The sequence below is a fragment of the Larus michahellis genome, chromosome 9, assembly GCF_964199755.1.
Source record: "Larus michahellis chromosome 9, bLarMic1.1, whole genome shotgun sequence".
NCBI lineage: Eukaryota > Metazoa > Chordata > Aves > Charadriiformes > Laridae > Larus > Larus michahellis.
The window spans coordinates 223,167-248,454 of NC_133904.1; the positions used below are offsets into that span (position 1 = coordinate 223,167).

Genomic DNA, 25,288 nt, shown 5'->3' on the forward strand with positions numbered 1-25,288 from the left:
CCCGGAGCTCTGTGCAGGACCTTGCCTCTGGCCCTTATAGTCTCTGTCCTGAGGAGCTGTAGCTTGCTGTACTCGGTACAGCCCCGGCGTGTTGGTGAATGGATGCATTGTTTCGTTTTCTCTGAATGGACACCATTTGGGGCTGGATCCTTTTTCTCCCATTGGCACTGAAGAAGCTGCAGTTGGAGACTTGACAGACTCAGAATGAAAGAATCAGTTACTATCTCAGCGTTATGATGTCATTTCAGAATGAAGGAAATGGCAGTCTTTCAGCTTGCACTAGCTCGTGTTAATTATGCAAATATATGCACTCTGAGAACCCTCATGCTCGGTTTGACTGTCTCCAGAGGGGGACTTTTTTCAGTGGAGCGTGGGGAAGACCATGTAATACAAGTCTCAGCTCTTTGCTGAAGTGTAGCAAAAGGTACTGAACCATAGTGATATCTGGTATCTTCTTGTAAGATCTTTTCAGAAGTGCCACCCTGAGGAAATATGTTCATAACATCAGGTAAGAGATCTGAAAGTTAGGAAGAGTCATTTTTTTAGTCACTGTGGCTTGTGTGACTTGATAACATGTTCAGACTGTGAAACTTTGGTATTTTTTGTCAACGTACTATTGGTGTTTGCTTTACAGGTAGAACGTGGCCTGGTAAGCACAAATAATCTTAGGGACAAAGGAGGCAAAGGGTGCGGGAAGGACAGGTAATGAGGAATAAGGAGTGCCCCTTGGATGGGGAGAGGGCTGGTTTCTTTGAGGCCGGATGAGCAGTCTCCATCCTCTGTAGGGCACGTCCTGAGAGCTCTGCAGCCCAACCTTCACACCCTGCCATCGGGTACGTGCAGACATTGTGAGATCCCCCCCCCAGCCTTTTCTGTTCCAGGCTCACAGTCCCACCTCTCGGCCCGCCTCTCGTCAGAGATGTGCCAGTCCTATAATCATCTTTGGGGCCCTCCTGTTCATTACGTTTTGGTGTACCAGTCAGAGCATCATGACTGACTTTAGCACAGTCTCCTTCGAAAGATGACCCTTTCGTGCCCAGGCCTAGCTGATGATGTCTCACAAAGATGAGAACCCAGGTCCCGCTGCCCTGACAATTTCAGCGCAGTCCGTCGTAACCACGGTTCTTCCAGTTCTGATCAACAGACTAATCAGACCTCTGAGGTTTGATGGTCTCAAAGATTAAAGCGAGTGACAAGCAGCAGCTCTTGCAGCTATCTTTGCCAGCCCTTCGGACCAGCCCAGAATTTATTATTCAGCTACAGGGATTTTTAGGTGCTTTCAATTAGAACGGCAAATCACATTGCATGCGAGGATCTGTATTGGCTGCATGACCTCCTTTTCTTCCTCCACGACCATCTGTCTGCTTCTAGGATCATCTCTTTCTTGGGCATCCTGTTTGCCACACAGTTACCCAGAGCACTGTCCTTTGCTTTATCCAAGACTGACCTCTCCACATAGTCCTCTTTACTTGAGCACTAGTCACCAAAAACACAGCGTCTGGTCCTTCGTTCTGTTGCCCTTGGTCTCTGCACATGTAGGCAGCCCCAGATGATTAATTCTCACTGCCTCCAAAATCTCTGTGGCTTTGCTCATCACTCGCTATCTTGCCCCATAACCAAATTGATGCTACACTCCGTGGGCCAAATAATCACAGAATATCTCGAGTTGAAAGGGACCCATAAGGATTGTCGAGTCCAACTCCCTGCTCCTCGCAGGACAGCCTAAAACTAAACCATTTGACTAAGAGCATCGTCCAGACGCTCCTTGAACTCTGACAGGTTTGGTGCCGTGACCACTTCCCTGGGCCGAGAGTGACCGAGCACCCTCTCAGTGAAGAACCTTTTCCTAAAGTCCGACCTGAGCTTCCCCTGACGCAGCCTTATTCCATCCCCTCGCGTCCTGTCGCTTGTGACCGGAGAGAGGAGATCAGCACCTCCCCTCCACTGCCCCCCTCCAGGAAGGCTCAGTCTGCCATGAGAGCGCTCCTCAGCCTTTCTAGCATGAAAGCTACATATACTCTTCTAAAAACCCCCATAAAGTCAGACTTTTCTCCCTCCCCATTAATGATCCATGAGAGCAGCCTGCACACCCTGAAATGTCCCATTAGTATTAGCCATGGAGTTCCTCCAGTATTGCCTGGAGAAGCTGCTGTTCGTCACCTCTGGGACATTCTTGGGTAATGCCTCCACGGTCAGGTCCCGCTGACTGCCATCCGAGAGCTTTGTGTGTGCCCTCCGCAGCCCTTCAGGACGAAGGTGATACTGGTGCACAATGGTAAGTAATGTGATCCATGTGGAGACGGAGAATGCCCCTCTGTTTTCTGAAATTTCAGGGGGGTTATGAATGGGGTGCATTTGTGTATTAAATCTTTACATATGTTACGCAGCAAGCACTTTGTGTTGGTCAAAAGCAACTAATGCCAGCAGTCAAAAACTACCTAAGAGACAGAAAACAAATTAGAAAACAAATACATGGTCAAGTTTGTGCAGCATCCAGAGGTAAAATACAAGAGCTACATGATTTCCTACTGGAAACAGAGTTGATCAATACTGTAATGACGAGGAAAGGGGTTGGAATGAACATGGAGGTATCAAAATTTGTAGATGACTTAGTTACTTATACCTAGAAAAGAACTTCTGCAATTAAATTGAACAGTCATTGTGATGCCCCATTAAATTAATTGTCAAGAAATGCAAAATCAAGCACACTGGAGAAATTAAACTTTCCAGACTCCATATAAGGTGTCAATTAATAGTATCATGTTAGGGTGAATTTTGGATGTCACTGTGTACCCCTAACTGAAGATCTTTATTTGGTCCAAAGCTCATGTCAGGTTATGTTGTGATGCATAGAGAAAGAGGATGGGGAATAGTACAGAAAATACAATAATGCCCCACTGTGAATCATCTTTGTTCCTTCTCATCATGTATACTTCGCTCTTAGTCATCCCAACGGCCATGGCGGAACTAGAAGAGTTTCAGGGCTGGGTGACAAGTGCTTATGAGGGATGAGGGAAACTCTCCTCTTAAGGAACAGATGGTGGAGACTGGGGGCTCCTGCCTCGGTTGGGGCACGATGGCTAGAAACGTTCTCAGGAAGCGCACAGGAGTTGTGGTGACTGCAGTAATGAGTATGTACTTGAACGCAAAAAGTGAAGGTTTGTACAAAATGAGAAATTCAATGCTAATGAAGTTTCCTCTCACGGTTACTGGGGGAGAGACTTCATTTAGTGTAGCAGCTTGTGTGCGTGGCTGGAGGGGGCTGGGATCTGTGTCCAGAATGTGCCTGGAGGTCTGTGGTCAGAGCTATGTTCGGATGTTTGTTCTGGCCAAGTCGAAGGCAGCAGTCTTCAGGAGCCTGAGAAGGATATTCCTCGTGCTGGTAAATGTAATTAAGGGATTTTGCCATTTGCAGTGATATTTTCAGGCATGGCTTTCACTGCGACAGGGCTCTAGTAAGGACAAGTATCTGGCAATGACCTGAACGGTGCGCTTTCAATCACTGTGTCTGCAGTGTCGCTTGCACCGCTACTCGTTTCTGCTGCAAGTAATTTTCATTAGTAAGACGAAGGATACCCCAGTCTGTGTTTAAATCCTTTGTCTGTGCAGCTGCTGCTGCAGGTCTGTGTGGAGGCAGCAGCCAGCAAAGGGCTCCTCAGGCCGATCGGCCCTTGGATTCCACGGCTCTGGGTGATGGGGATTCCTGCAGCCCAGCGCTCGCGCCTCAGCGTCGGGGGGTGCTGCTGCCCCAGCCTGGGGGGTGTCATGGGCACGTGTCGCCACCTCGCTCGCAGTTTGCAGTTTGGCCTGGAATTTCTGTGTGGTTCTGCTTTATTGCTGAACTAAGCTGAAGGTGTTTTGGCATGCACAGTGATTTGGTGTTTCTGGAAACGGCCTGTCTGTGTGCCTGTGCTCTGTGTCCCTCTGAGAACCAACCACTGCGGCTGAAGAGAGGGAACCTGCCCAGCAGTGGGTGAGGAGCAAGGCTCTGGAGGGTGGCAGTGCTTCACACAGTCACAGAATCGCTGAATCGAAGGTTGGAAGGGGCCTTTGGAGACTGTCTAGTCCAATGCCACCTGCTAGAGCAGGTATCTCCGGGTGTCTTTGAATGTCTCCAAGGATGGATGCTCCACAGCCTCTTTGTACAACCTATTCCAGTGTTTGACCACCCTCAGAGTAAAAAAGGTGTTTTCTTGTGTCCAGATAGAATTGCATGTGTCTTAATTTGTGCCTCTCACCTCTGGGCCTGTCACTGGGCACTGTGAGAAGGGAGTTTGACGTCCTCTTCTTCGTTCCCTCTCATCAGGTGTTTACACATACTGATAAGATCCCTCCCCCATCCCAAACCTTTTCTCTTCCAGCCTAAACGCTCTCAGTGCGCCCAGTCTTGCCTCATGTGAAAATGCTTCAATGCCTTAATCTTCACGGCCCTTTGCAAGACTCAGTACTTCACCATTCCTACCCCCCATCTGCCAGCAGCTGCTGGCCCCACAGCCTGAGCCCTTCTCTTTCTTTCAGGGATGAAGGGGACAGCCCCTCGGGGGGGAGGATGCCAGCAGAATGCTAACCAGACACGCTTTGTTTGCCAGTCTCAGTGGTGACAGCTCAGCTGCTTGGGCTCCAGACACAGAAATGGCAGAGAGCAGCAGTATCGTCATGGCTGTTAGTCCTGCAGACAGGTTCTTTTCCCCGTAGCGCTGGTGTTGTCCACCCAGCGCTGCCCAGCCTGCAGCCCCCTGGCTGGTGTTGCCCCTGCAGCCCTTGGCACCTGGTGCCCGGAGGGACGCTCGCATGCTGGGCACCAGCGACCGCCCCGCGCCCGAGAGCCCTCCTTTGGTGCAGGGAAGAGGCTGCTGGTGTTGGCTCTACACACAGAGCCGTGCCCCGGCAACGCGGGCGACAGCCGCTGAAAGGTCTGTCTGGGGTGCAGGCAGCAAGGTGGCAGAAGTTGAAGCCTGGGGAATGGCATTGTTGGGGTTTCACTTTGTCCCAGACCTACTGCTGAAAAACAGGAGGCGATCGGTTCTGTCCTGGGCCGCGCGTGGGTGGGGGTGTGGGGTGAGCTGTGTGAAATCTGCACGGTGCATCGGTGGGGAAAGGAGGCACCTGGTGTTCGCTGCTGGGATCTAAGCAATGCCCAGGCATCAGCAATGCTATTACCGGGAGGATGGGTGGGGTTTTGCTTCTTTTGGCTGAGCGTGCCCCAGAACATGTCCTGCCCCCCTGCACCTGCAGCACCTGCCACCCCCCGGGGCTCACCCGCAGCCTTCCCCTGCAGGGGCTGTCCCGGCCTCCCCCCTCCACGTCCCGCACTGAGTGGCAGAAAAGCCACTGAACTCAGTGCAAGTGTTTCCTTTGCAGAGTGATGGTTTTGTTTCAGTCTGGAGGGACCATTTTTAGACAAACGAAAAGAACGCAATTTCAGAAAGCAGCTAGAGATGCAGAGTAGAAATAGTTGTGCTGAGAGCTAAGAGCCGCTTTCATTTTGGACTCAAAGTTGCCTTCTGGGCATATCTGTCTGGTTCATACATAATGGCTGGCAGCCAGAGTAACACATCCCAGTAAACTGAATTTGAGTAAAGCTATACTGAGTATTGGCCTTTCTCTGACTTCTTTCTTTTTGTGTCCTTTTGGTGTCTTTCTTTGAAATACCAGTTTGATCAAGCTATTTTAGAAGGATTGAGATCTGCCGAGAAAGCGAGGTGATGGGGGTTGTGGAACAGAGAGGGTGGAAAGAACAACTTTGTCAGAGAGCCACAGTTGTCTGTAAGATGAAAAATAGAAATAGATGTTGGTTTTCAGTGAAAATCTATGGTCTTCCAGTCTATATGAGGGGTCAAAGCCTATGAAAGATTTAAACCCTATAAATTATACATTCCAGCAATTAAGTTCTAAGTGCCTGGCTTGTAGAGTGGGTGTAATGGCCAGAGGTAGGTATTGGCAAAGACCAGAATCCAAAAAGTTACATGCTGCCAGCAGTGTGCAGGGAAATGCTGCAGGAAGGTCCTGTACATCCTCCCGCTTCCCAGAGCTGCTGCTTGTGGGTGCACAAGGATGGCCCCAGCCCTGCCTTTGAGCACGGCAGGCACTCACCGCTGTTCTCTCTAAGGAGTTAATAGGGCCCAGGCATTATGTCAATATTTTGCCAAATATCCATGTAATGCCAAGCTGCTTTTTTGCACCCTCAGGCTCCTGCTTGCTCTTCTTTTGCCCTTGCCTTTTTGCCTAAATATATAGAGAGCAGAATCCTGTCTGGGCGCCTGTTTGTGACTCTCACAGGAGGGGAACAGGAGAACAAGCGTTCTTACTGTCTAGGTGGTTCCTATCGCAGCAGTTTACCTCCAGGACTGCAGGTCTGGATTAAAGGAAAACACTTTGTAAGAGAAAAAACGTATTAAGAATGTCAAGAGATTCGTTATTAGTGCTGCACTGCTCTAATGAAGGCTGAGTTGGCACGCACCAGCTGGCTCCTAAAGCCCTGTGGTGACTAAGGCTTGGAGAACATCCAAAGATACCGCTCCGTGGTAGCTGCGATGAGGCGAGATACCTCTGTCTGGAGGGGACAGCTGGTCCGTGCCAGCGCTTATGGGGCATGGCTGTCCGGCACAAGCGAGCAGCTGGACGTGCCTGGCGCCGCGGACTTCCGAACATGGTGGAGTTGAGTTGCAAATTGTGCTGACCCAGAAGTAGGGTTTTTTTTGCCTTGTTACTGAGAAGAGTTTGCTTCGGTTTATGAGACCCAGGTATTGAATTGGTTCTAGAATGCAAGTTGAAGCCTTGCAATCAAACCCATGCTGAAGTGGAATTTTTGAGGCTCAAACATCGGTAGGCAGATACTGTCCTAGCAGCTTCTCCCATCCTGTCTAATCCCTTGCCTCTCCCTAGGCCAAAGAACCCTCCACCACCGGAGCGATACCCTGGAGACAGTGATCCTGGTGAACCCCAATGTGGACAGCATTGTGTCTGAGGTAAGGACCAGATGCCAGCAGGTTTTTCTCCACACCAGCTCTCCTGCCCATGCTTGACATAGAGGTCATGATTGTCACACTTTGCGTCTTCTGGAGAGTTGGAACATGCTGCCAGTCTGCTGCAAGGTGTGGTGACGGTGTTCTGGTCTTGCAGCAAGGTCTATGCAGTAACAGCTATTCTGTGGCAGAATTTGCTGCTAGACAAAGAAACACATGAGAGTGTCTGGTCTCTTGTGTGTTAGCCCTTTAAGAATGAGCTGCTTCCTGGAAGAGTCAGTGCCTTAGAATTGCCCGATTTTAAGGATTTCTCAGGAGCTTGTAGAGTTTCCTAGCAAACAAGGCAGAGGGCTTCTGAACTGTGAGCATTCTGGTTTGATGAGGGTCTAAATGCACTGACCTTTTCCATGGCAGTGTAATAGCAAACATTTTCTCTTAGCATTGGCCTACTTTCTCAATGCGAATTATGATTTGACGTGGAGCTGTGTTGGGCAGGCAGTAGCATTGTCTTCCCTCTTCAATTTTATGTAGAAAATTTACATTTTGGCTATTTGTAAATAATACATAAGTATCGCCTGTCCATGTGATTGGGTTTCTGGGTGCTGGTGAGGAATGCAGATAACTTTTTGACTCTGTCTCATGCTAACAGGTCCGCTCACTGGTGTGTGATTCATCAGCCCACAAACTACTGATCTTCTGTGGTCAAAGCTCAGACCAGGAAGGAGACTTGATCCTGCAGACAGGGACCTTCACTTACCAGAAGTTTGCTGAGATACTTTCAGACCCAGAGGTGAGTGGGAGCAGTAAGCCAGCGTGTCCCCTCCTGGTCGCAGGGTGCGTGACAGAGCAGTGCAGCCTGCGCTACTCCTTCAGGTGGCAGATCCGCAGAGAGATGGGCTTGGAATCCAGCAAAACAATTGTTTTGTTGAATACCATAAATAATTCCTGTTATAGTATCGGGCATCTTGCTTTGGCTCCCTGGCTTAAGTTTTCCAGGGTGGCAGGCACGGGCAATTCCACCTTTAAGTTCTCAGCTTGAAATAACCTTCTAGACTGGCTCTGCAGTGGGCAGAGCCTCAAAATTTCTTAAAGCAGGTCCTAAAATATCTGTGGGCAACTTGCAAAAAACAGCTAACAGAGGCCATCATCACCCTGGTAAGAGTGTGAATTTCTCTTAATTTCACAGTCAGTCCATCAAGCGTAAGCTGTTCACAGGGTTTAGAGTGTTCATTAGGGGGTGTGCAAAGATGACAAGGGGATGATTAAATGCTGATTAAGTAACTACATGATGATGAAATAACTACAAATGTTGTTATTTAATCATAGAATTGCAGAATCATTCAGGTTGGAAGGGCACTTGAGAGGTCTGCAGCCCAAGCTCCTGCATAGAGCAGTGGCAGCACTGAATTTGGACAAGATTGCTCAGGGCTTTGTCCAGTGGGCTCTTGAAAACCTTACAGGGCCTCTGAACCTCTACTCCAGTGCTTATTATCTTAGCTAAGTGTACTATAGCTTTCTTCAGAGGGTTTAAACTCCCTTTCCATTGGCACTCATTGCCAATACGGGTATGCTGCTCCAGTTTTTGATAGGCCCTACTTCCACTGATTGTTGTATGCCAGATGTTTAGAACGTCTCTGTCTGACTGAACATGCAGTTGCTGCAGGAATGGCTAGGTGATATTTTGACAATTGATATCATTGTTGCTGTAATTACATCAGCAAATCTGCCCACCTTCATTTATTTTAGGCTGATTGTTCTCATTTATTTCTGGTGCCCATTTATTGGGACACTAACTAGTCAACTAAGGGGTGTCTAAGCAAGAGAACACAGTGTAAACAAGTGTACTCATCTCATTCCAGATGGTACTTGGGAAGTCTGAGGTTTAATCCTTCTTTGCTCGGGATATGTTCAGCATAGCTTTAAGGAGCCTTGGAAATCATATCGACCTTAGTTCTACTTATTAATCATGTAGCGTGTCCCCGATCCTGTACGTATGTCAGAGATGGAGTCACGACTTTCAAAATAGGGCCCAGGAAAGAAAATGAATCTGAATAAAAAAGAAAGTCCAATGGCACTAAAACTGCACGAAATGCTACATGATTGTTCACTGGCCAGTGAGCGAGGATAAGCTCAGGCAATGGTGCTTAGCACTGAAAAGGGTATCTCAGGGTTAGAGTTCACAAATCAAAAAGAAACTGCTACTTTTGAGCCCAAGCCAGGGACTGATGTTCCCAGGTTAAATAGGAAGACGTAAGGAAAGAGGACAAGGTGGTTCCTGCTTTTGTTTTCTTTCTTGAGGTCACCGTGTGCTCCCAACAGTCAGGACGCATAACAGCTCATCAACAGTGAGAACTGCAGAGGAGAGCAGGGCGAGGCCCACGCATCTATTTGCAACAGGCTTTTGGACTATTTAATCTATCCCCAGTGTTTTCTGTCAGTAAAGTGGTTATGGTGTCTTCAGTATTTCTGCATTAACTGGCTATTTTTTTTTAAGTGCTGAATTGGTCTCAGAGCTCTCTTTGACCTTTATTTGTCTGTGCTTGTCTCATTAGGTCACCCAGATTCTTAGCAACACTGATTCAGATATCAAGGCCTCCCTTACTGTCTCGTGCTTGGGAGAAGGAGACTGGAGCAACCTTGGGCATCCTCGATTTCAGGAAATTATTGATCTGAAACTGAATCCTGATCCAGTTCTGCCAGAAATGGATGGGGTGTCTGAGTTTGCAGAGTATGTCTCTGAGACAGTTGACGTGCCGTCTCCATTTGATCTCCTGGAGCCACCCACCTCAGGGGGCTTTTTGAAGCTTTCTAAACCCTGCTGCTACATATTCCCTGGGGGAAGAGGTGATTCTGCTCTCTTTGCTGTCAACGGGTTTAACATCCTCGTGGATGGTGGCTCAGACAGGAAATCTTGCTTCTGGAAGCTGGTAAGGCACCTGGATAGGATTGACTCAATCCTGCTCACCCACATCGGTGCAGACAACCTGCCTGGCATCAATGGGCTGCTGCAGAGGAAAGTTGCTGAGCAAGAGGAGGAACAGTCCCAGGGCTCTACCAACTACAGTGACTGGATGAAGAACCTAATTTCTCCTGAGCTAGGGGTGGTTTTTTTTAATGTTCCTGAAAAACTGAAGATGCCTGAATCATCCATGAAAGTGAAGAGGAGCATCGAAGAAGCTTGTCTGACGCTGCAGTATCTCAACAGACTGGGCATTAAATCAGAGCCTCTCTACAGGGTGGTGAGCAGCACCATTGAACCTATCACACTTTTCCACAAAATGGGAGTGGGTAAGCTGGACATGTATATACTGAATCCTGTCAAGGACAGTAAAGAAATGCAGTTTCTAATGCAGAAATGGGCTGGTAATAGTAAAGCAAAGACTGGCATAATTCTCGCAAGTGGGAAAGAAGGTGAAATTTCTGTTCCCTATCTCACGTCCATCACAGCCCTAGTGGTGTGGCTTCCGGCGAGCCCAACGGAGAAAATTGTAAGGGTTTTGTTTCCTGGAAATGCTCCTCAAAATAAGATACTGGAAGGTCTTGAGAAACTCAAGCACCTGGATTTTCTGAGGTACCCAGTGGCTACTCAGAAAGATATCACTTCTGGAATACCTCCACCTGTGCTGAAGCAGACCAAAATTAAACAAAGAACGGACAGTAAAGAGAGTCTTAAGTCTTCCCCCAAGCCATCTGTGACAAAGCAAGCTAAGAAAGAAGAGGCAGTTGAGGAGGGGATTAAGGAGGTAAAACCAGAAGTCATAAAGGATGCTAAAACTGAGAAAAAGGTTAAAGAACACTCGGAGAAAATTCCTGAGAAACCTGTTAAACATGAAAAGATAAAGACAGAAACAACTGATGCTCTCAAAGCTGAGAAAAGAAAATTAGCAAAGGACAAGGTTGGAAAAAAACATCTCAAAGAGAAAGTATCTAAACTGGAAGAGAAGAAAGACAAAGAAAAGAAAGAGATTAAGAAGGAGAAAAAGGACTTAAAAAAAGATGATGGAAAGAAAGAGGAAAAAAAAGATTCAAAGAAAGAGGATAAAAAGAAAGAAACCAAACCAGAGCCCAAAAAACTTTCTAAACCAGACTTAAAACCATTTACTCCAGAAGTAAGGAAAACATTATACAAGGCAAAAGTTCCAGGCAGACTTAAAACTGAGAAGATTAAAGCCAAACCTGAAAAGGAAGTGCCTGCTGACCTGAAGATGTCACCAATGGAGAAGGCACCTGTACAGGAGCCAGGAGAGGCTTCCATAGCTGAACAGAGGTTAGTCCTGTCTTCACCAGAAGATCTCACAAAGGACTTTGAGGAACTGAAGCATGAGGAGAAAGGGGCCTTGCAGGTGGCTCGAGAAATGTCTGATATTGAGGTTAGTGATAAGATAACGAGAGTACCTGAAACAGAGATAAAAGACTCTGCTGACATGATTGCTCAGAGTTGCATTGAAGTGGATCTTATTTTGAAAACAAACATTCCTGATCAGGAAATAACTACTATCGATATGGAAAAAGAATCACCAGCAGAGGAAAAGGCAGTCCATCAGCTAGAACTGAGAGCAGGTCGTGCTGAAAAAATAGATGAAAGAACAACAATAGATAAAAATCGTGACATAAGACACTGGGAGGGAAAAGCTGAGCAGGACAAGGAAGTTCAGCTGTTTCCAGATGAGGAACAGATACCATCACAGATAGACCTCTTAGCAAAAGGCGTTTGGTCATCAGCGTTCAGAGAGGATGAAAAGGAGGAAGAGGAAAAAATCTTTTTGGACAGAAAACAGAGGGAAGCAGAAGCAAAGACTTCGGAAAAATATATTGAAGGGAGAGAGGCACATGAAGAGGGTGAGAAGGAAAAGAGGGAGGATGTGATAGAAAAGGCAGAACTGGAAGAAACGGAAGAGCAGCCCATGAAGGCAGAGGAGAAGGTGGAAAAAAATAGAGAATTCTATGAGCTGAATCAGGATGAGAGGGAGGACAAAATATTTGCCACGACAGAAAAGGAAAAAGAATTTGGTGACATGAGCGAGAAAAACAAGTTACTTGGAAAGGACGTAACAAAGGAAGAGTCATATCTGAGCAGTCTGCCAGTCCCACCAGGAGCCACAGCAGAACATGTTTCATATATCCAAGATGAAACTATCCCAGGCTACTCAGAAACAGAGCAGACCATTTCTGATGAAGAAATACACGATGAGCAGGAAGAGAGGATCCCACACTTGAAGTATGATGTCAATGCCTATGACATTTCTGTTCCTGACCACCCAGCCTCTTTCGAAGCAATACATGGAATACAGGCCATGCCTACAGCTGACCTTTCAGCCAAGGGCTATGCTGGCCAGGAGTCTGAAATCCTGGCATATCCCACAAACATTGTGGCAGCACCTCTAGCTGAGGAGGAACATATATCCTCAGCTACCTCCATTACGGAATGCGATAAGCTTTCATCTTTTGCAACCTCAGTAGCAGAAGATCAATCTGTTGCATCTATAACAGCGCCACAAACAGAAGAGACTGGGAAAAGCTCTTTACTTCTAGACACAGTAAACAGCATGCCCTCCTCTCGGACTGAAGCAACCCAAGGTCTCGACTATGTTCCTTCTGCTGGCACAATCTCTCCCACATCATCCTTGGAGGAAGACAAATGTTTTAAATCTCCACCCCCTGAAGATTTCCATGCATTAGCAGAAGGAGAGAGAAAACCGGAAGCTCAAAAGAAGGATCTTCATGAAGAGGCAGAAGATGAAGAGGAAGAAGAAGATGGAACTCCAAATATTGAAATGCCTGGGAAACTTAGAGGGCATTACACTGTCCCCATGTTTGCTCATCAAGGATGTCCTGATAATGTGTTAATTGGCGTTCCCACAGAAGTGATGCAAACTTCTGGTCTGCCGTTATCCACTGAAGAAACACCGTTTTCCCAGGTTGACTCTGCAGAGGCTGAAGAACGATGCATGAGTCCTGATGACAGTACAGTCAAAATGGCCTCTCCCACCCCATCTGGCCCCACTAGTGCAGGACACACACCTTTCCACCAGTCTCCAGTGGAGGAAAAACTAGAAACAGTAGATTCAGATCTATTTGAAAAACAAACGGATGCTGCTGACAAGAAATCGGAAGGCCAAACTTCCATTGTGGTGAAGGACGCCAAGGGTGAACCTGTCAGAGAAGATGAGGTATCTGCAGCTAAATACAGAGATGAAAAAGAAGAGCCTGGACCTGTACATCACAAACTGGACTTAGGCAGTGATGTTCCAGTGCCCCTGGGGGAGGAGGTGCAGGAACCACCGGTGGGGAAGGAGGAGCTGCCCTGGCTCTCCTACCACAAGCAGGACACAGTGGTGATAGGGGAGGAGGAGGAGTGTCCCGTGCTGCCGCATCCCAGCACAGATGTGTTTCTGGAGCCAGAAAAAGAGCAAGGAACTAAAACCACAGCAGAAAGTTTAATGGGATTTTCAAAACACTTTGAACCATCCTCTACCACAGAAGCATCTCTAGGAAGTATGGTTCCTCCACAGTTCACAAGCCAAAGCAAGTCTGAAAGTGACAAGTCTTCACAATTGTCACCAGATGACACCAAATCACTTTCTTTTACAGAAGAAAGTATTGGTAAAGAAAAATCCTCAGATATTTCTGTTAAGGGAGTGACTACTGAAGAAAGAAAACTGCCATATTTCACAGGAGAGGCCTCAGAAGAAGAAAAATCTTCTCATGTTTCCATTAAAGACATTTCTCCAGAAGAGACCAAATCCATTTCTCTCACTGAGAGTCCCAGCAAGGAAATATCTTCAGACCTTTTTGTTAGAGGAATTTCTCCAGAAGACATCAAATCTCTTAGTTTCACAGAAGAGATACCTGCAAAAGAAAAAACTATGCCTGACTTTACTGACAAATTCACTTCAGAAGCTGTGAAATCCATGGACTTCATAGAGCAGAGCCCACCTACATATGAAAAATCACTGAAAATTTCTGCCAAAGAACTCACAAAAGAAGTGTCAAAATCTCTTCCTTGCCCAGAAAGTAGCCCAGTTAAAGACATGTCACCCGGAGACACTTCAACTGAAGAAATGTCTCCAGATGACAGCAGTTTATTTTCTGCAGCAGAAAAGGGCCCATTTAGGGGAAGAACTGCAGGCTTGGACTCTCAGGAGGTATCTCCAGATGCGAAGGACTTAGACTTTACTGAATCTAGCCCAACTGAGGATAAAACATTTTCACACATACCTGCTGAAGGTGCAAAATCTTGCAGGTTCAAGGAAGCTCAAGAAGAAAAATCTCCAGAAATGGAAGACTTTTACGTGAAAGATTCAAGTTATGAGAAGAAGGTGTGGTTTCCAGAAGAGGTGGAGGAGATCCCTGTTCAGGGAAGGCGGCAGAGATATGATAAAGAGAGAGAGAGCACATTCTTGGACGAGGTACCAGAATATGAGACAAAAGCCCTTCCTAAAGTGGGAGAGGAGGAGATCCTATCTCCTGCAGTGCCTGGCAGTCGCGCCTGGAGAAGAACAGAAAGTGAAGCATGGGCCTCTGCGTATGGGTATCTTCAGGAAGGAAGAGAGACTGGAAGAGGAGGGCAGTTACCCAGTGAGGAGGATGAGGATCTCCATCATGCTGAAGACAAACCTGTGCTACTGCAAGCAGAATGTTTAAAGATGGAATCACGTGATTACAAAGAAGACACACAGAAGAGTGCCAAACCTACATCAGAAACAAAGAAAGTGGAAACAGTTCCTGCTGACATCACTCTCCCAGAAAGAACACAAATGGAAAGTTCTCTTCTGTCTTCTCAATATGTCTCTGGTGAGGAAAATCAGGCCAAAGCATTAACTGGAAACAAAGAAAGGCAAGAGTTGCTCTTGACATCTAAGCAAGATTACTCCTACTTAGATGATGAGGAGAAAGCTGTCCTAGATATCTATGCAAAGTCACTAGACCAAGCACTGACGGCATCTCCCCTGTCTGTAATGGCTACCACTCTGGAAAAGGAGATGGACACAACACCAGAAAGAGAAAGGCCTTACAAGTTAGATCAGTGCAAGCCACCTTTATGGGAAGAAGTCCCATCAAAGGACACAGAGAAGAAATCAGACATCAGTGGTTTGTATCAGGAAATAGACTACAAATACAAGTCAGATAGAAAGCAGGAGGATGACTGCAAATCCAGTGAGCGTCTTTACGACTCTATGGGAAGGAAAGAGCAGACGGCAGCAGCATCTGCTCTGTTGCAATCTACAGGATGGGCAGAACACCCAGCAGCATCCCCAGAAGAAAGCGCTGTGGTGTCAGGACAGCATCCACGCTCCCCTCTAGGACAAGGCCCTTGTCAAAAAAGCAGTGCTGCCATGGGCCATGCTGAAGCCGTGGGTTCTGCCAGCCGAGCGGCATATCCTCCAGAGACCTATTCCAGGAGCTCCCCTGAGCCTTACTCCTATGAGGAAGGGGTCTGCAGACCCAGAGGTGATGACAGTCCTACAGGACAAGAGCAAGAAGAAAGAGAACCAACTCCCTACCCTGATGAAAGAAGTTTCAAGTATGCTGACATCTATGAGAAGATAATTGTGTCTGGAGCTGGACCCTCTCCCTTCACAGCCAAAGGTGCGGACAGCCCAGGTCACACCGACAAGGTGCCAGCAGCAGCACTGATCGCTCAAAAAGATCAAAGTTTTCATGTCTCTGCAAAGGAGGAAGAGTCCTGCCTTTATACCTCTGCTGAGAAGGAGTTGTCATCTCCAGCATCCCCTAGAGATAAAGCAGATTCAGCCTTTGACTATACAGATGTCCGTGAAAGATACTCACCCTTGTCTGAAACAGATAAGTCTCGGATATCCAAAGGACAGGAAAAACCGAAGGTGTCTTCTGCTTTGCCAGAAGAACTGGACTCTCAACTGCATCCATCATCCGCAAGCACAGCATTCGCCTCTCCCACAGACATGACTGACACGTTTTACCAAGAAAAATCAGCTGCCTGTATTGATGCTGCTTATCCAGATGAGAACATCATTTTGTCTAGCCAGGAGCAGGTATCTCTGTCCCTGAAATCTGAAAGCCCAATTCCCAAAGATACATACTATGAGAAAGCAGGTCGAGGGGAAGAAAGCATGAGTGACTCAGAGTTAGAAAAAGGCGCTAAGGAGAAATCCGAAAAGGAGTCTAAACTGCACAGCCCTGTTGAAGCTGCAGGCGCAGTCTATGCACACATCTCAGCCATGGACAAGTTCCAGGTGTCAGAACCCCTTCTGCAAAGCAAGCGTCAGGAGTCCGTCTCGCCTGGTTCCTCTGCTTCTTCACCTTCTGATCCAGGCTGGAAAGAGGAATACGGAAGTAGGAAAACTGCATCAGCCGCTCTTGTGGGGACGTATGTTCCTGGTTATGGTGACCTGCCGGACACAGGCAGAGATGAGCAGGCTTCAGAAATGTGCCATTTAACACACGATTCTTCGCAAAAGAGAGAGCTTGCTGAAAAATCCACAAAGGAATCCCATTTCTGTGTAACAGATTATCCAAGTGCGGCGGTGGTCTCAGAGTGCCAAGAGCAAGCCATGTACTTGAAATCTGCTTCTGGAAATCAGAAAGAGGGATACAAAAAGGGCCCAACAGTAGAGGGCAGAGTGATGGAGAGCTCTTCTGGATTTGAATGCTCCCTGCTAGGAAAGAGTGAAACAGCCAGTATGTTCAGACATGAGCAAACCTCAGCAAGCCATTTAGGGAATATCTCTCTTCCTTTAATGGTTCCTTGTGCTTTGCCCTCAGACCAGGGGAAGAAAGATGAGTACTTGGAGGTTTCTGAGAAAATCAGCAGCCTCGACTCATCCTTTACTAAATTCTCACTGCTGAGTCCATATGAAGAAGACAAGTTGTTCTCCAAAGCTGTGGAAAGAGAGTCTGTGCCCCAACAGCAGCTGAAAGATGACTCTTCCAGCCTGTCAGAGGAACCTTCATCTGAAGCTACCACTCCTGTGATACAGACTACAGCAGAAAGTTTCTACTCCCATATGCTTTCCACACACGCAGGTGCAGGAGCAGAACCAGGTACCAGGAGTCTTTGGGATGTGTCTCCGCAGATTCCAGATAACGCTGTGAAAACACACACAGCTGAAACCAAAGACTTTGTGTTTGCCGAAGAACATGGTTCTCCGTTCGTAAGTGGCATGGGTGACAGCGTTTCGCCATGCAGAAAGGAGAGCCAGAGTTCACAGCCTGCACCGTTGTCTGCAGAGAAACAGCAGCCCTGTGTAAGCAGTCCAGAGCAGAAGGCACCGTTTGCAGAACAGCTGATGACACTGACACCTCTCCCTGATGTATTGACATCATTTCCTCATCATCAGCGTGAAGATGAAACCACAGCCAATGGTCCAACAGAGGTGAGCACCAGTCTGCAAGCTTTCCAAAGTACATACCATGCAGCAGAGGCAAAAGATGAAAAAACCTGTCCTGATTCTGACAGCGGTTTTTCTCCATGCGCAGGCAAAACGGACACAGAGAGGCAGAGCCGTCCTTCCTCTCTGATGTCCCCTGAACACAGTTTCCAGCCCTTTTTCCCTGATGTGCAGAGGGGTGGAAAAACAGAGGACCATGGAGATGCTTCCCATGAGATGGAGCCACATTTAGGAGGCAGTTTTGATTGTGGACAGAAATTTTCCTCATGTGAATACAAGCACAGGAAGGGAGAGCTCTCTCCCTCATTCATCAACCCGAGCCCTCATGAGCTCTCTGAAGACAGTGACCTCTCACAGGAGGATGGTCATCCTTCAGTGCAAGGGAGACCACCCCATACTGGTAGTAGCCCCATGCAAAGTGCCACAGTGGAGGAAACCCCTCCAACATCAGTGAGTGATTCTGGAACCTCTCAGTCAGACTCGGATGTCCCGCCTGAGACAGAAGAATGTCCGTCCATCACAGCAGATGCCAACATGGACTCAGATGAAGATGCTGATTTCCTGCCAGTGGACAAAGCTGTTGGGAATGCTCATCATGCCAGTTCTAGGTCCAGCCATGATCCTCAGCCTGTTCCAATGGTAGATCCCCATCCCCACCCTCCTCATCCTGATGTCTGCATGGTAGACCCTGATATGTTGGTAAATGAGCAAAGCATGAGCAGAACTGATAAAATTTCCAAGAAAGACATAAAAGAAAAGAACAAAGGTGTGAGGAAGCCTTTGAGCAAACCCAAATCTTCCTCACCTGCCCGGAAACTAGATGCGAAAGGGAAACGGTCACCCACTCCTGTGAAACAGCCATCAGACAAATCTCCAAAATCTGTCACTGCCAAAAAAGAAAGAGATGGAGGAGAGAAGCCCAAACCACGTAGTGCGCTGGTGCAGCCTCCTCACGCAGAGGATGAGTTATCCCGGAGTAGTCACAGCAACCCTGGCAAGAGCCTTGTTAATGGCATCAAAACAAACCCCGGTAAGAAATTCTTCCTTAAGCATGCGTTTTCTCTTTAGGTCCAACACAGAGAAGCAGCGCTGGGTTAAACGTAGCAAACCAGGGAACAGGACTTCCCAGTCGGGCATAAAAAGTTATAAGCAGTGATAAGGTAGAGAGGTTGTCACAGAAATCACTTAAAAATCTCAAAGCCTTGAGGAAAACTCTCAACTTCTGTAGAGATGAATGCAGCCACCTCTAAAGGGAGACAGACCTGTGAGACCTAATTCAGAACTTTATAGGCCAAGATTCAGTGCCAGCCAGGGGCTACATCTGTGGAGTACGTCTGTAGGTATTTAGAGGCGGGTGCTGTCAAAGAAGTGCCAGCAGCTGAAGGACAAAATGTGTGGGTGTTCTAAAAAGAGGTGGCAACTTCTCGGCCTGTGAGTGGGGTGAGTGCATTGCACTGGACTGAGTTAAAGCTGTGGTTTAGAACAGCAGGACACTGCCACGATCAGGTATGTCCTTTCCTCTGAAATGTTAATCAGGGATGGAATGGGAACAGCTCCCACATCTGAGCTCCGCACCCAAGGCGGTCTGGCTGTGGGAAACAGGGACTCAGCCTCGCGTGTCTGTACAGCCCATGGCCTCTTGGTAGGTGTTCACACCGAGACCAGTGCTCTACTGGTATCCTACCAGTTAGTATCGGTATTAGCTGATACAGTATTGCGGCATTGCCATGCCTGTGCTGAGAGCCCGTAGTGCCAGGCACAGAGCAAATACCTCTCCATGTCACCGAGGCTGAGTGAAAGACAAGAGCCAGCAGGGGGGTAGTCCCAGGGAGAATGGGGAAAACTGGAACTCAGCTGGTGTGCTGTGGTCTCAGCAGATGCGTGGCAAAGAGATGGCGTAGTAGGAGAAGTGGGGGAAGGTTTGCGGAGGTGAGAGCAGCTGAAGGGGAAGACCTGGAAAGAGCCTCTGTGCTGCAAATACAACTCGGGGGGGGGGCAAACTGGTGTCTCTGAGAGATGGTGTCACTGTCATCAAGGGCGATGGACCAGGCAAGCGTCTAATGAAGGCTCTGGTCTGCTCAGAGCAGGGGGGAGTGGGAGGAAAGCAGGGATGGAGCGGTGCGGTGGTCACAGCGCCAGGCCAGGGAACGTGAGTGAAGAGGGGCTGGGTGGGTGTTCAGGAACAGCTGCTGAGCACATCGGGTGCATCCAGAGACAGCCTTTACTGGGGTTTTAGTACAGTGTCTGCACGTCTTAGAGGTGCTGCACAGAAAGGACGGGCAGGATGCAGTGCCTGGACATGCCAGTCTGAAGGGAGGGTTGAGGCGAGGATACGGGGTGTAGAGGTTGTGCACGGAGCAGTGCTGGGGGTTGCCCAAATCAAACTTGGGATGAGGGCAAGACATCCGTAAGACTGGCTGAGACAGGTAGGGAATTTTTTGCTTGTGTAGCAGCTAGGCTACAAGTTGTCCGTGCTAGTAGTTAGTGGCTTTTTGCTCACAGAGGAGACTACCCAGAGACCGTGTATGTGAGGAAACAGAGGACAGAGGCCTCTCTCGTTCCACAGGGAGCAGGAGGGAGAGAAGAGACGGTCCTTCGGGGGGGGATGTATATGCGCATATATTGCTGAGCGTAACAACTCTAGTTTGACCATCTCTCATCTCATAAATGTAAGCAGCAGCAAATGAAGAAAAGAGGTACAAAAGGTTGATAGGAAAGAGCAATAGAGTCCTTAGAATAGCAGCAGTTCACAGGGGTGGCAGAAAGCCAGGATGGAGCTTCCAGAAGGACTACTGTAATATCCTGGGATAGCATATAAAGGCCATCAGAACAGGTTTCTTTAGCAAATGGAGGTTATTAAACAACAAAAATAAGGACTAAATATTGGCTGGGACGACAACTCTGCAAAAGCTAATAATGGAGATTTTTTGATTCCCTTCCCCAGGAAAGGCTTCTGAGCCTAAAGCCTTCCAGTCCCTCCCCAAAGAACAGCAGAACTCCCTTTCCCTCCCAAGAGCTGTGACAGCGTTGGCACAGAAATCTGCCCAGGTCACTCCTGAGCAGCAGAGCCTGCAGAGATCTTAACTTGTTGCTGCAGCTGCAGGGAAAAACCTTTCTGGAATGCAGGTCCTTCAGTATTAATTTGAGTGTTTGTCCTTTCCAGAAGGGTTTTGATAGCCTCTGTTTTCTTTTTCCAAAGCTTCCAATAGTCCGAAGAGCAGCTTCACTGTGCCCGTGGGCCCACCTGTCTATGTGGACTTGGCGTACATCCCCAACCATTGCAGTGGAAAGAACACAGATCCAGAGTTCTTCAAGCGGGTTCGAGCGTCGTATTATGTTGTGAGTGGGAATGACGCAGCCAATGGAGAACCAAGCCGTGCAGTGTTGGATGCGCTCCTGGAAGGGAAGTCTCAGTGGGGGGAGAACCTGCAGGTAGGTCATGGAAATGCTAAGGAGTGTGTGTGATGCTCCTTGTGTCCCAACTGCTGGGGAGAAGGTGTGTGTCACAAACGTACCCAGAGGGAGCACGCTAAGAGGAAGCAAATGGTGCTGGGGCACGTCCTGCTCTGCAGTCTTAGAAGAGTAACTGTTTCTGCCCATGGGGAGGAGGACACCTGCAAAATGGTGTGAGTGGAAGCAGATATGTCCTCCTTTCCACATCATTCTGAGGGGAGGAAGCTTTTAGAGATCGTACAGTCCTCCTCATCTGCTGCAGGATGAGCCTGTCCTCTAGCGAAAACAAGCGCCATCACAGCCTGAATTCACATCGGTGTCCCACACCCAGTGGCATTTGTTGCTAGCCTTGCTTGCTGAAGATCTTTCTGATAGCAACTTTTTATTAGTGCTTTTAAAGCAGAGTGTTCTTACACATAGTTCTTACTTAGTGAGGTTTGCAGGACATCCTGGATGGGCGCTTTCTGAAGACAGGTACAAGAAAGTGTGTATGATCTTTCAGATGAAGCAGGCTCAGATTTCAAGGTCCCCAAGTTGCACATTGGGTCAATATTCACATAAAGTCTAGTATCAGGCCATTAACAGTGACACTCTCAGCCTTGTCCTTGTGACACTTGATCTTTCTGAGCCTGTTTTCTGAGCTCCACAGATGCTCTCCCCTGCGCTGCAGCCATTTTCATCGTTATGGTGTTAGTGCTGCCAGTTGCAGCCAGCTCAGAGCACCATTGTGCTGGTACTGCACAAAATAAAGCACCAGCTCTGCCGTAGAGAACCTAACATCTGAAAGACATTAAATAGAACAAGCAGTACCAAGGGTACAGTGTTCCGAAATTAATGGGAAATTTTAGCCTCAGCTCCTATGGGCATTGTTTGTCACTGCAGTTGTTCTCAGACAATCATCTCTGCTGCTTTCTTTTCCCAGGTGACATTGATCCCAACGCATGATACTGAGGTGACACGAGAATGGTACCAACAGACCCATGAGAAACAGCAGGAGCTGAACATCATGGTACTGGCAAGCAGCAGCACTGTTGTGATGCAGGATGAATCTTTTCCAGCCTGTAAGATCGAATTCTAAATCTCCCACATTTTGCATTCATCCATTGACTCTCCAATCACCGATGCAACATCAGAGACGCCATCTAATCACAGTCCAGTTCTTCTCTGGTTTAGTCCTCTACATGGTTCCCATTTGTCAGGCAATCGGGTATCCATCTAGCTCAGCACTGGATGCCATGAGAAAGAAGTGCAGGGCTCTGTAATATTCTGGACTGAGCTAAGAGTTTGTGCAAGAGCAGTTGCAGGCCAGGGGCACTTTCACTTTCCCTGCTTTATTCTGCTGCCTGTACAGTTTCTGTAGACTATCTTGGCTGCCTTGCTGCTGTGAGAGCTTGTTCTACTCTCTTCCTGGCTGCCTTGCCATTTAACTTGTAGCACCATGAACCTCATCTTTCTGGTGAGGGCTGAAGTGCTGCTGCTGCATGTAGACAGTGCATGGGGGGCAGGGGGGGACAGAGAAGAAAACTAATTTGCAAAGAAAATGCACCTGGGAGATGAGGGAAGGCGAAACCCTGCAACTGTACATGACAGTGAAGGTCATTCTTCCACCTCCCATCCTGAACGTACAGGTGGTGTTCTGAGCAAGAGGACCTGTACTCCAACTAGGCAGGACCACCATTTGCCAGCTCTGCAGGTTTCTGTCCCAAGTATTTGGTTGTGGCATCCTGCGATACCTGCTCACTATGCTCAAGGAACTGGGGTGAAGGACACACTTGTTCGGGGTGTCGGTGGGAGGGGAGGGTTCAGCCTGTTTGTTGTTCTTTGCTACAAAGAGCACATTCCTAACCTGCAAACGTGAGCTTCGCACACACACAGTGGCCAGCTGACTCCTGCACATCAGCAGTGTGACAGTAGGAGGCACAGAGGGGCTGTTGCCTGAACAGTCACACAAATAGAGTATCCAAACGCACAACTACAGCCTCCTTAAAGCAGAAGGGCTGAAACAGCCCTGGCTGCTCTTGGCCTAAAATGTACGAGAAACCTCCCTGTCCTTGTAAACCAAAGGCTTTCTTGAGGATTGTGGTGAGGCCGCTGAGGAACCCGCACGCCGTACTGAGCGAGGCTGGCGTCTGGCCGGGGCAGCTGATGTGCGCCAGCTCTGCAAGCAGCAGAAGTTTCATCACCGCCCGTATGCTGGGGGTCCAAGCCTCTTAGCTGTGCTCAAGATTTTTGTTGTCCCCTTACGTGTCCGGGATGCGGGAGCGGAACCTGTGGTGTGAGGAAAGAGAACCCCCTTCCACAAACACCCAGGGAAAGTAGTTTAATGAGTGTAGTTGCTCTTAGTTCCTCCGCACCTGTGGCAGGGACACGCAGGCTCTTGCTGCCGGCACAGATGAGGTGCTGTGCACACCTTGCAGCTGGCAGCCCATTACTAGTGCAGCCGTTGTGGGCACGTGTCCTCGCCCCCAGGCCACCCTGGCAGAAGTGTGGCTGTGTGCCCTGAGTGCGTCGCTGCTACTGAGCGGGCACCCGGAGCCCCCTTGGCACGCGCACCCCTCCCCACTGCGGGGCTCCCAGCACCTGCAGGGAGAGCAGTGCAGCGTGACAGCGCTCGGTGCCCAGAGCCTGCAGCACCGCTGAGCCTGTGCTGCCTCCGAGAGCATTGCGAGAGCGTCTCATCGCAAAGACGGCTTTTATCTTTCCGTAAGACAAAGAGCGTGGCAGCGGGGTGTGCTCTGGAGAAGGAGAGAGGAGATAGAGAAAGCGATGCTGCAAGGCTTGACATGCACCTCAAAGGTATTTCCATCTGCTGTCCCGCACTGCTTGGCCCTAGGCCGAGGTCTGACTCCGTACTAAGCATCCTGGGACCCTGTGTTGTGCTTGCCTGGGGCTCTTCAGTCTCAGTGCTAGTTTTCTGGCAGCTGATGTGAAGGAAATGCTGCTTAGAAACCTGCTCCTAGGACTAAAATGGAGTTTCTAGGGAAATGGTTTATTTTGCATTTAATTTATATATTTATTTTTTGATGTTAAGCTGCATTTTGTGTAGATTTAATATTTTAATTTATACATGTTAACATGACACCATGTGCTCTTAGTGTCAGTTTAGAGGTTTCTCCGTACAAATACTTAGATGCTGCAACTTAAACCACAACAACATAAAGAGACCATAGAGAACTTTCTGGCAGCAAAAAGGGTCTCCGCTTGCAGCCTGCAAGGCTGTGTCTAAAACCCAGCAGCTGCAGGACAAAGCCTGAGGCTAGCAGCCCCTCCCGAGGAGCAGCCGGCCCTTTTGACACAGGCCTTGTTAGGAGCATGAGAGCTTACTCAGGGATTCAGCAAATCCCTGCCCTGTGCTGTACTCATTTTAACCGTGGAATCACGGGGTGGCTGCCAGAAGAATAAATGTCGTTCTCTGTAGCCCGACGGGGTCAGCGTCTGTGAATGTTGGTTATGGCAAGCAATTGCAGGCAGTGACAGAGGTGCTCCTGCTCCCCCCCAGCACTGCTGGGGGGGTTTTGCCTTCCTTCGAGGGGGGGTCCTGGCTCACCTGCCGATGGCACTGGCTGCCAGCCAGCGCAGGCGCGGGATGCCAGGCGAGAGGAGCGAAGGGGACCCTCAGAGACCGGCTCCCTGGATCCCAAAGCGTGGCTAGGTGTAAAAGCTAATGCACTAACTTTAGATAGACCCACACATGAATGTTTTCTCAATTTTAAACTTGAAGCAATTCTGACTAAGCAGCAGTAATAGTGAGGCTTTGCAAGGTGCCTGCATCCTCCAGGCAGGAGCGGGGTCACTGGCGCCTGCCCGCCGTGTGCCGTACTCCTGTGCTCCGCAGCTGCGCTGCTTGGACAGCTTCATCCCATGCCCCTCCGCTCCCCCCGCCTCAAGGATACATTTTTTTTAGTCTCCCGTGGCAGCCTGTTCTGCCTTCTGCTTCTCTCCCTCCCTCTCTGTCTTCCTCCCCTCGTCCTCCCTCTCTCCCCCTTAAAAAACTATGGTGAAAAAGACTTGTAAAAATGCCAATTTGTAAAGAGTCTGACCCTGCTTAGCCTGCAGGAGCCAGCAGAACCCATCCAAAGCCAGAGGTAATACAACACTACAGAGAGAAACAGTTAAACTCTGCTTTTGCTTGTTTCTGCATGTGGGCAACAACGCGTAATCTTCCTGTATGTAATAGGTACAAAATACTATTTTAAACCTATAATTAAAAAAGTGAACGTCTTAACTGTATTGAAATGGCAACTTGTGCTCCTAGCTTCTTCTATGCTAAATGTTTTAAGAACAGAGCCCTGATTCTTTTCTTCAGCATCACGTTTCTCTTTGAATTTAGTTCCTTGAGTTCTGTCCTTTTCCCATTTCCATGTGAAATACTCTGTAACTAACTGCTGTCAAGAGAGGAGCCCAACACATTAATAATAAAGCCACATTAATTGCGAACAAGAACACCTCCAACTGTTTCAAGCCGTTCTTTGGGTGAGTCTGTACTGCAGGCAGGGGCGA

The 25,288-nt window shown here is 48.3% G+C and overlaps 1 protein-coding gene across 3 annotated transcripts in view; it reads left to right on the forward strand.

Moving 5' to 3' along the window:
• The window catches only part of MAP1A (microtubule associated protein 1A), a 68,280-nt gene extending 43,045 nt beyond the window's left edge, over positions 1-25,235 (forward strand). For all 3 annotated transcript variants that reach the window (XM_074600540.1, XM_074600542.1, XM_074600541.1), the window contains 5 exons: positions 6,886-6,968; positions 7,615-7,755; positions 9,518-18,365; positions 20,535-20,767; positions 21,711-25,235. In XM_074600540.1, coding sequence (XP_074456641.1) covers positions 6,886-6,968; positions 7,615-7,755; positions 9,518-18,365; positions 20,535-20,767; positions 21,711-21,866 — 9,461 coding nt within the window. In that variant the 3' untranslated portion in view covers positions 21,867-25,235. The remainder of the gene's footprint in view (positions 1-6,885; positions 6,969-7,614; positions 7,756-9,517; positions 18,366-20,534; positions 20,768-21,710) is intronic.
• Positions 25,236-25,288: the final 53 nt, after the last annotated feature.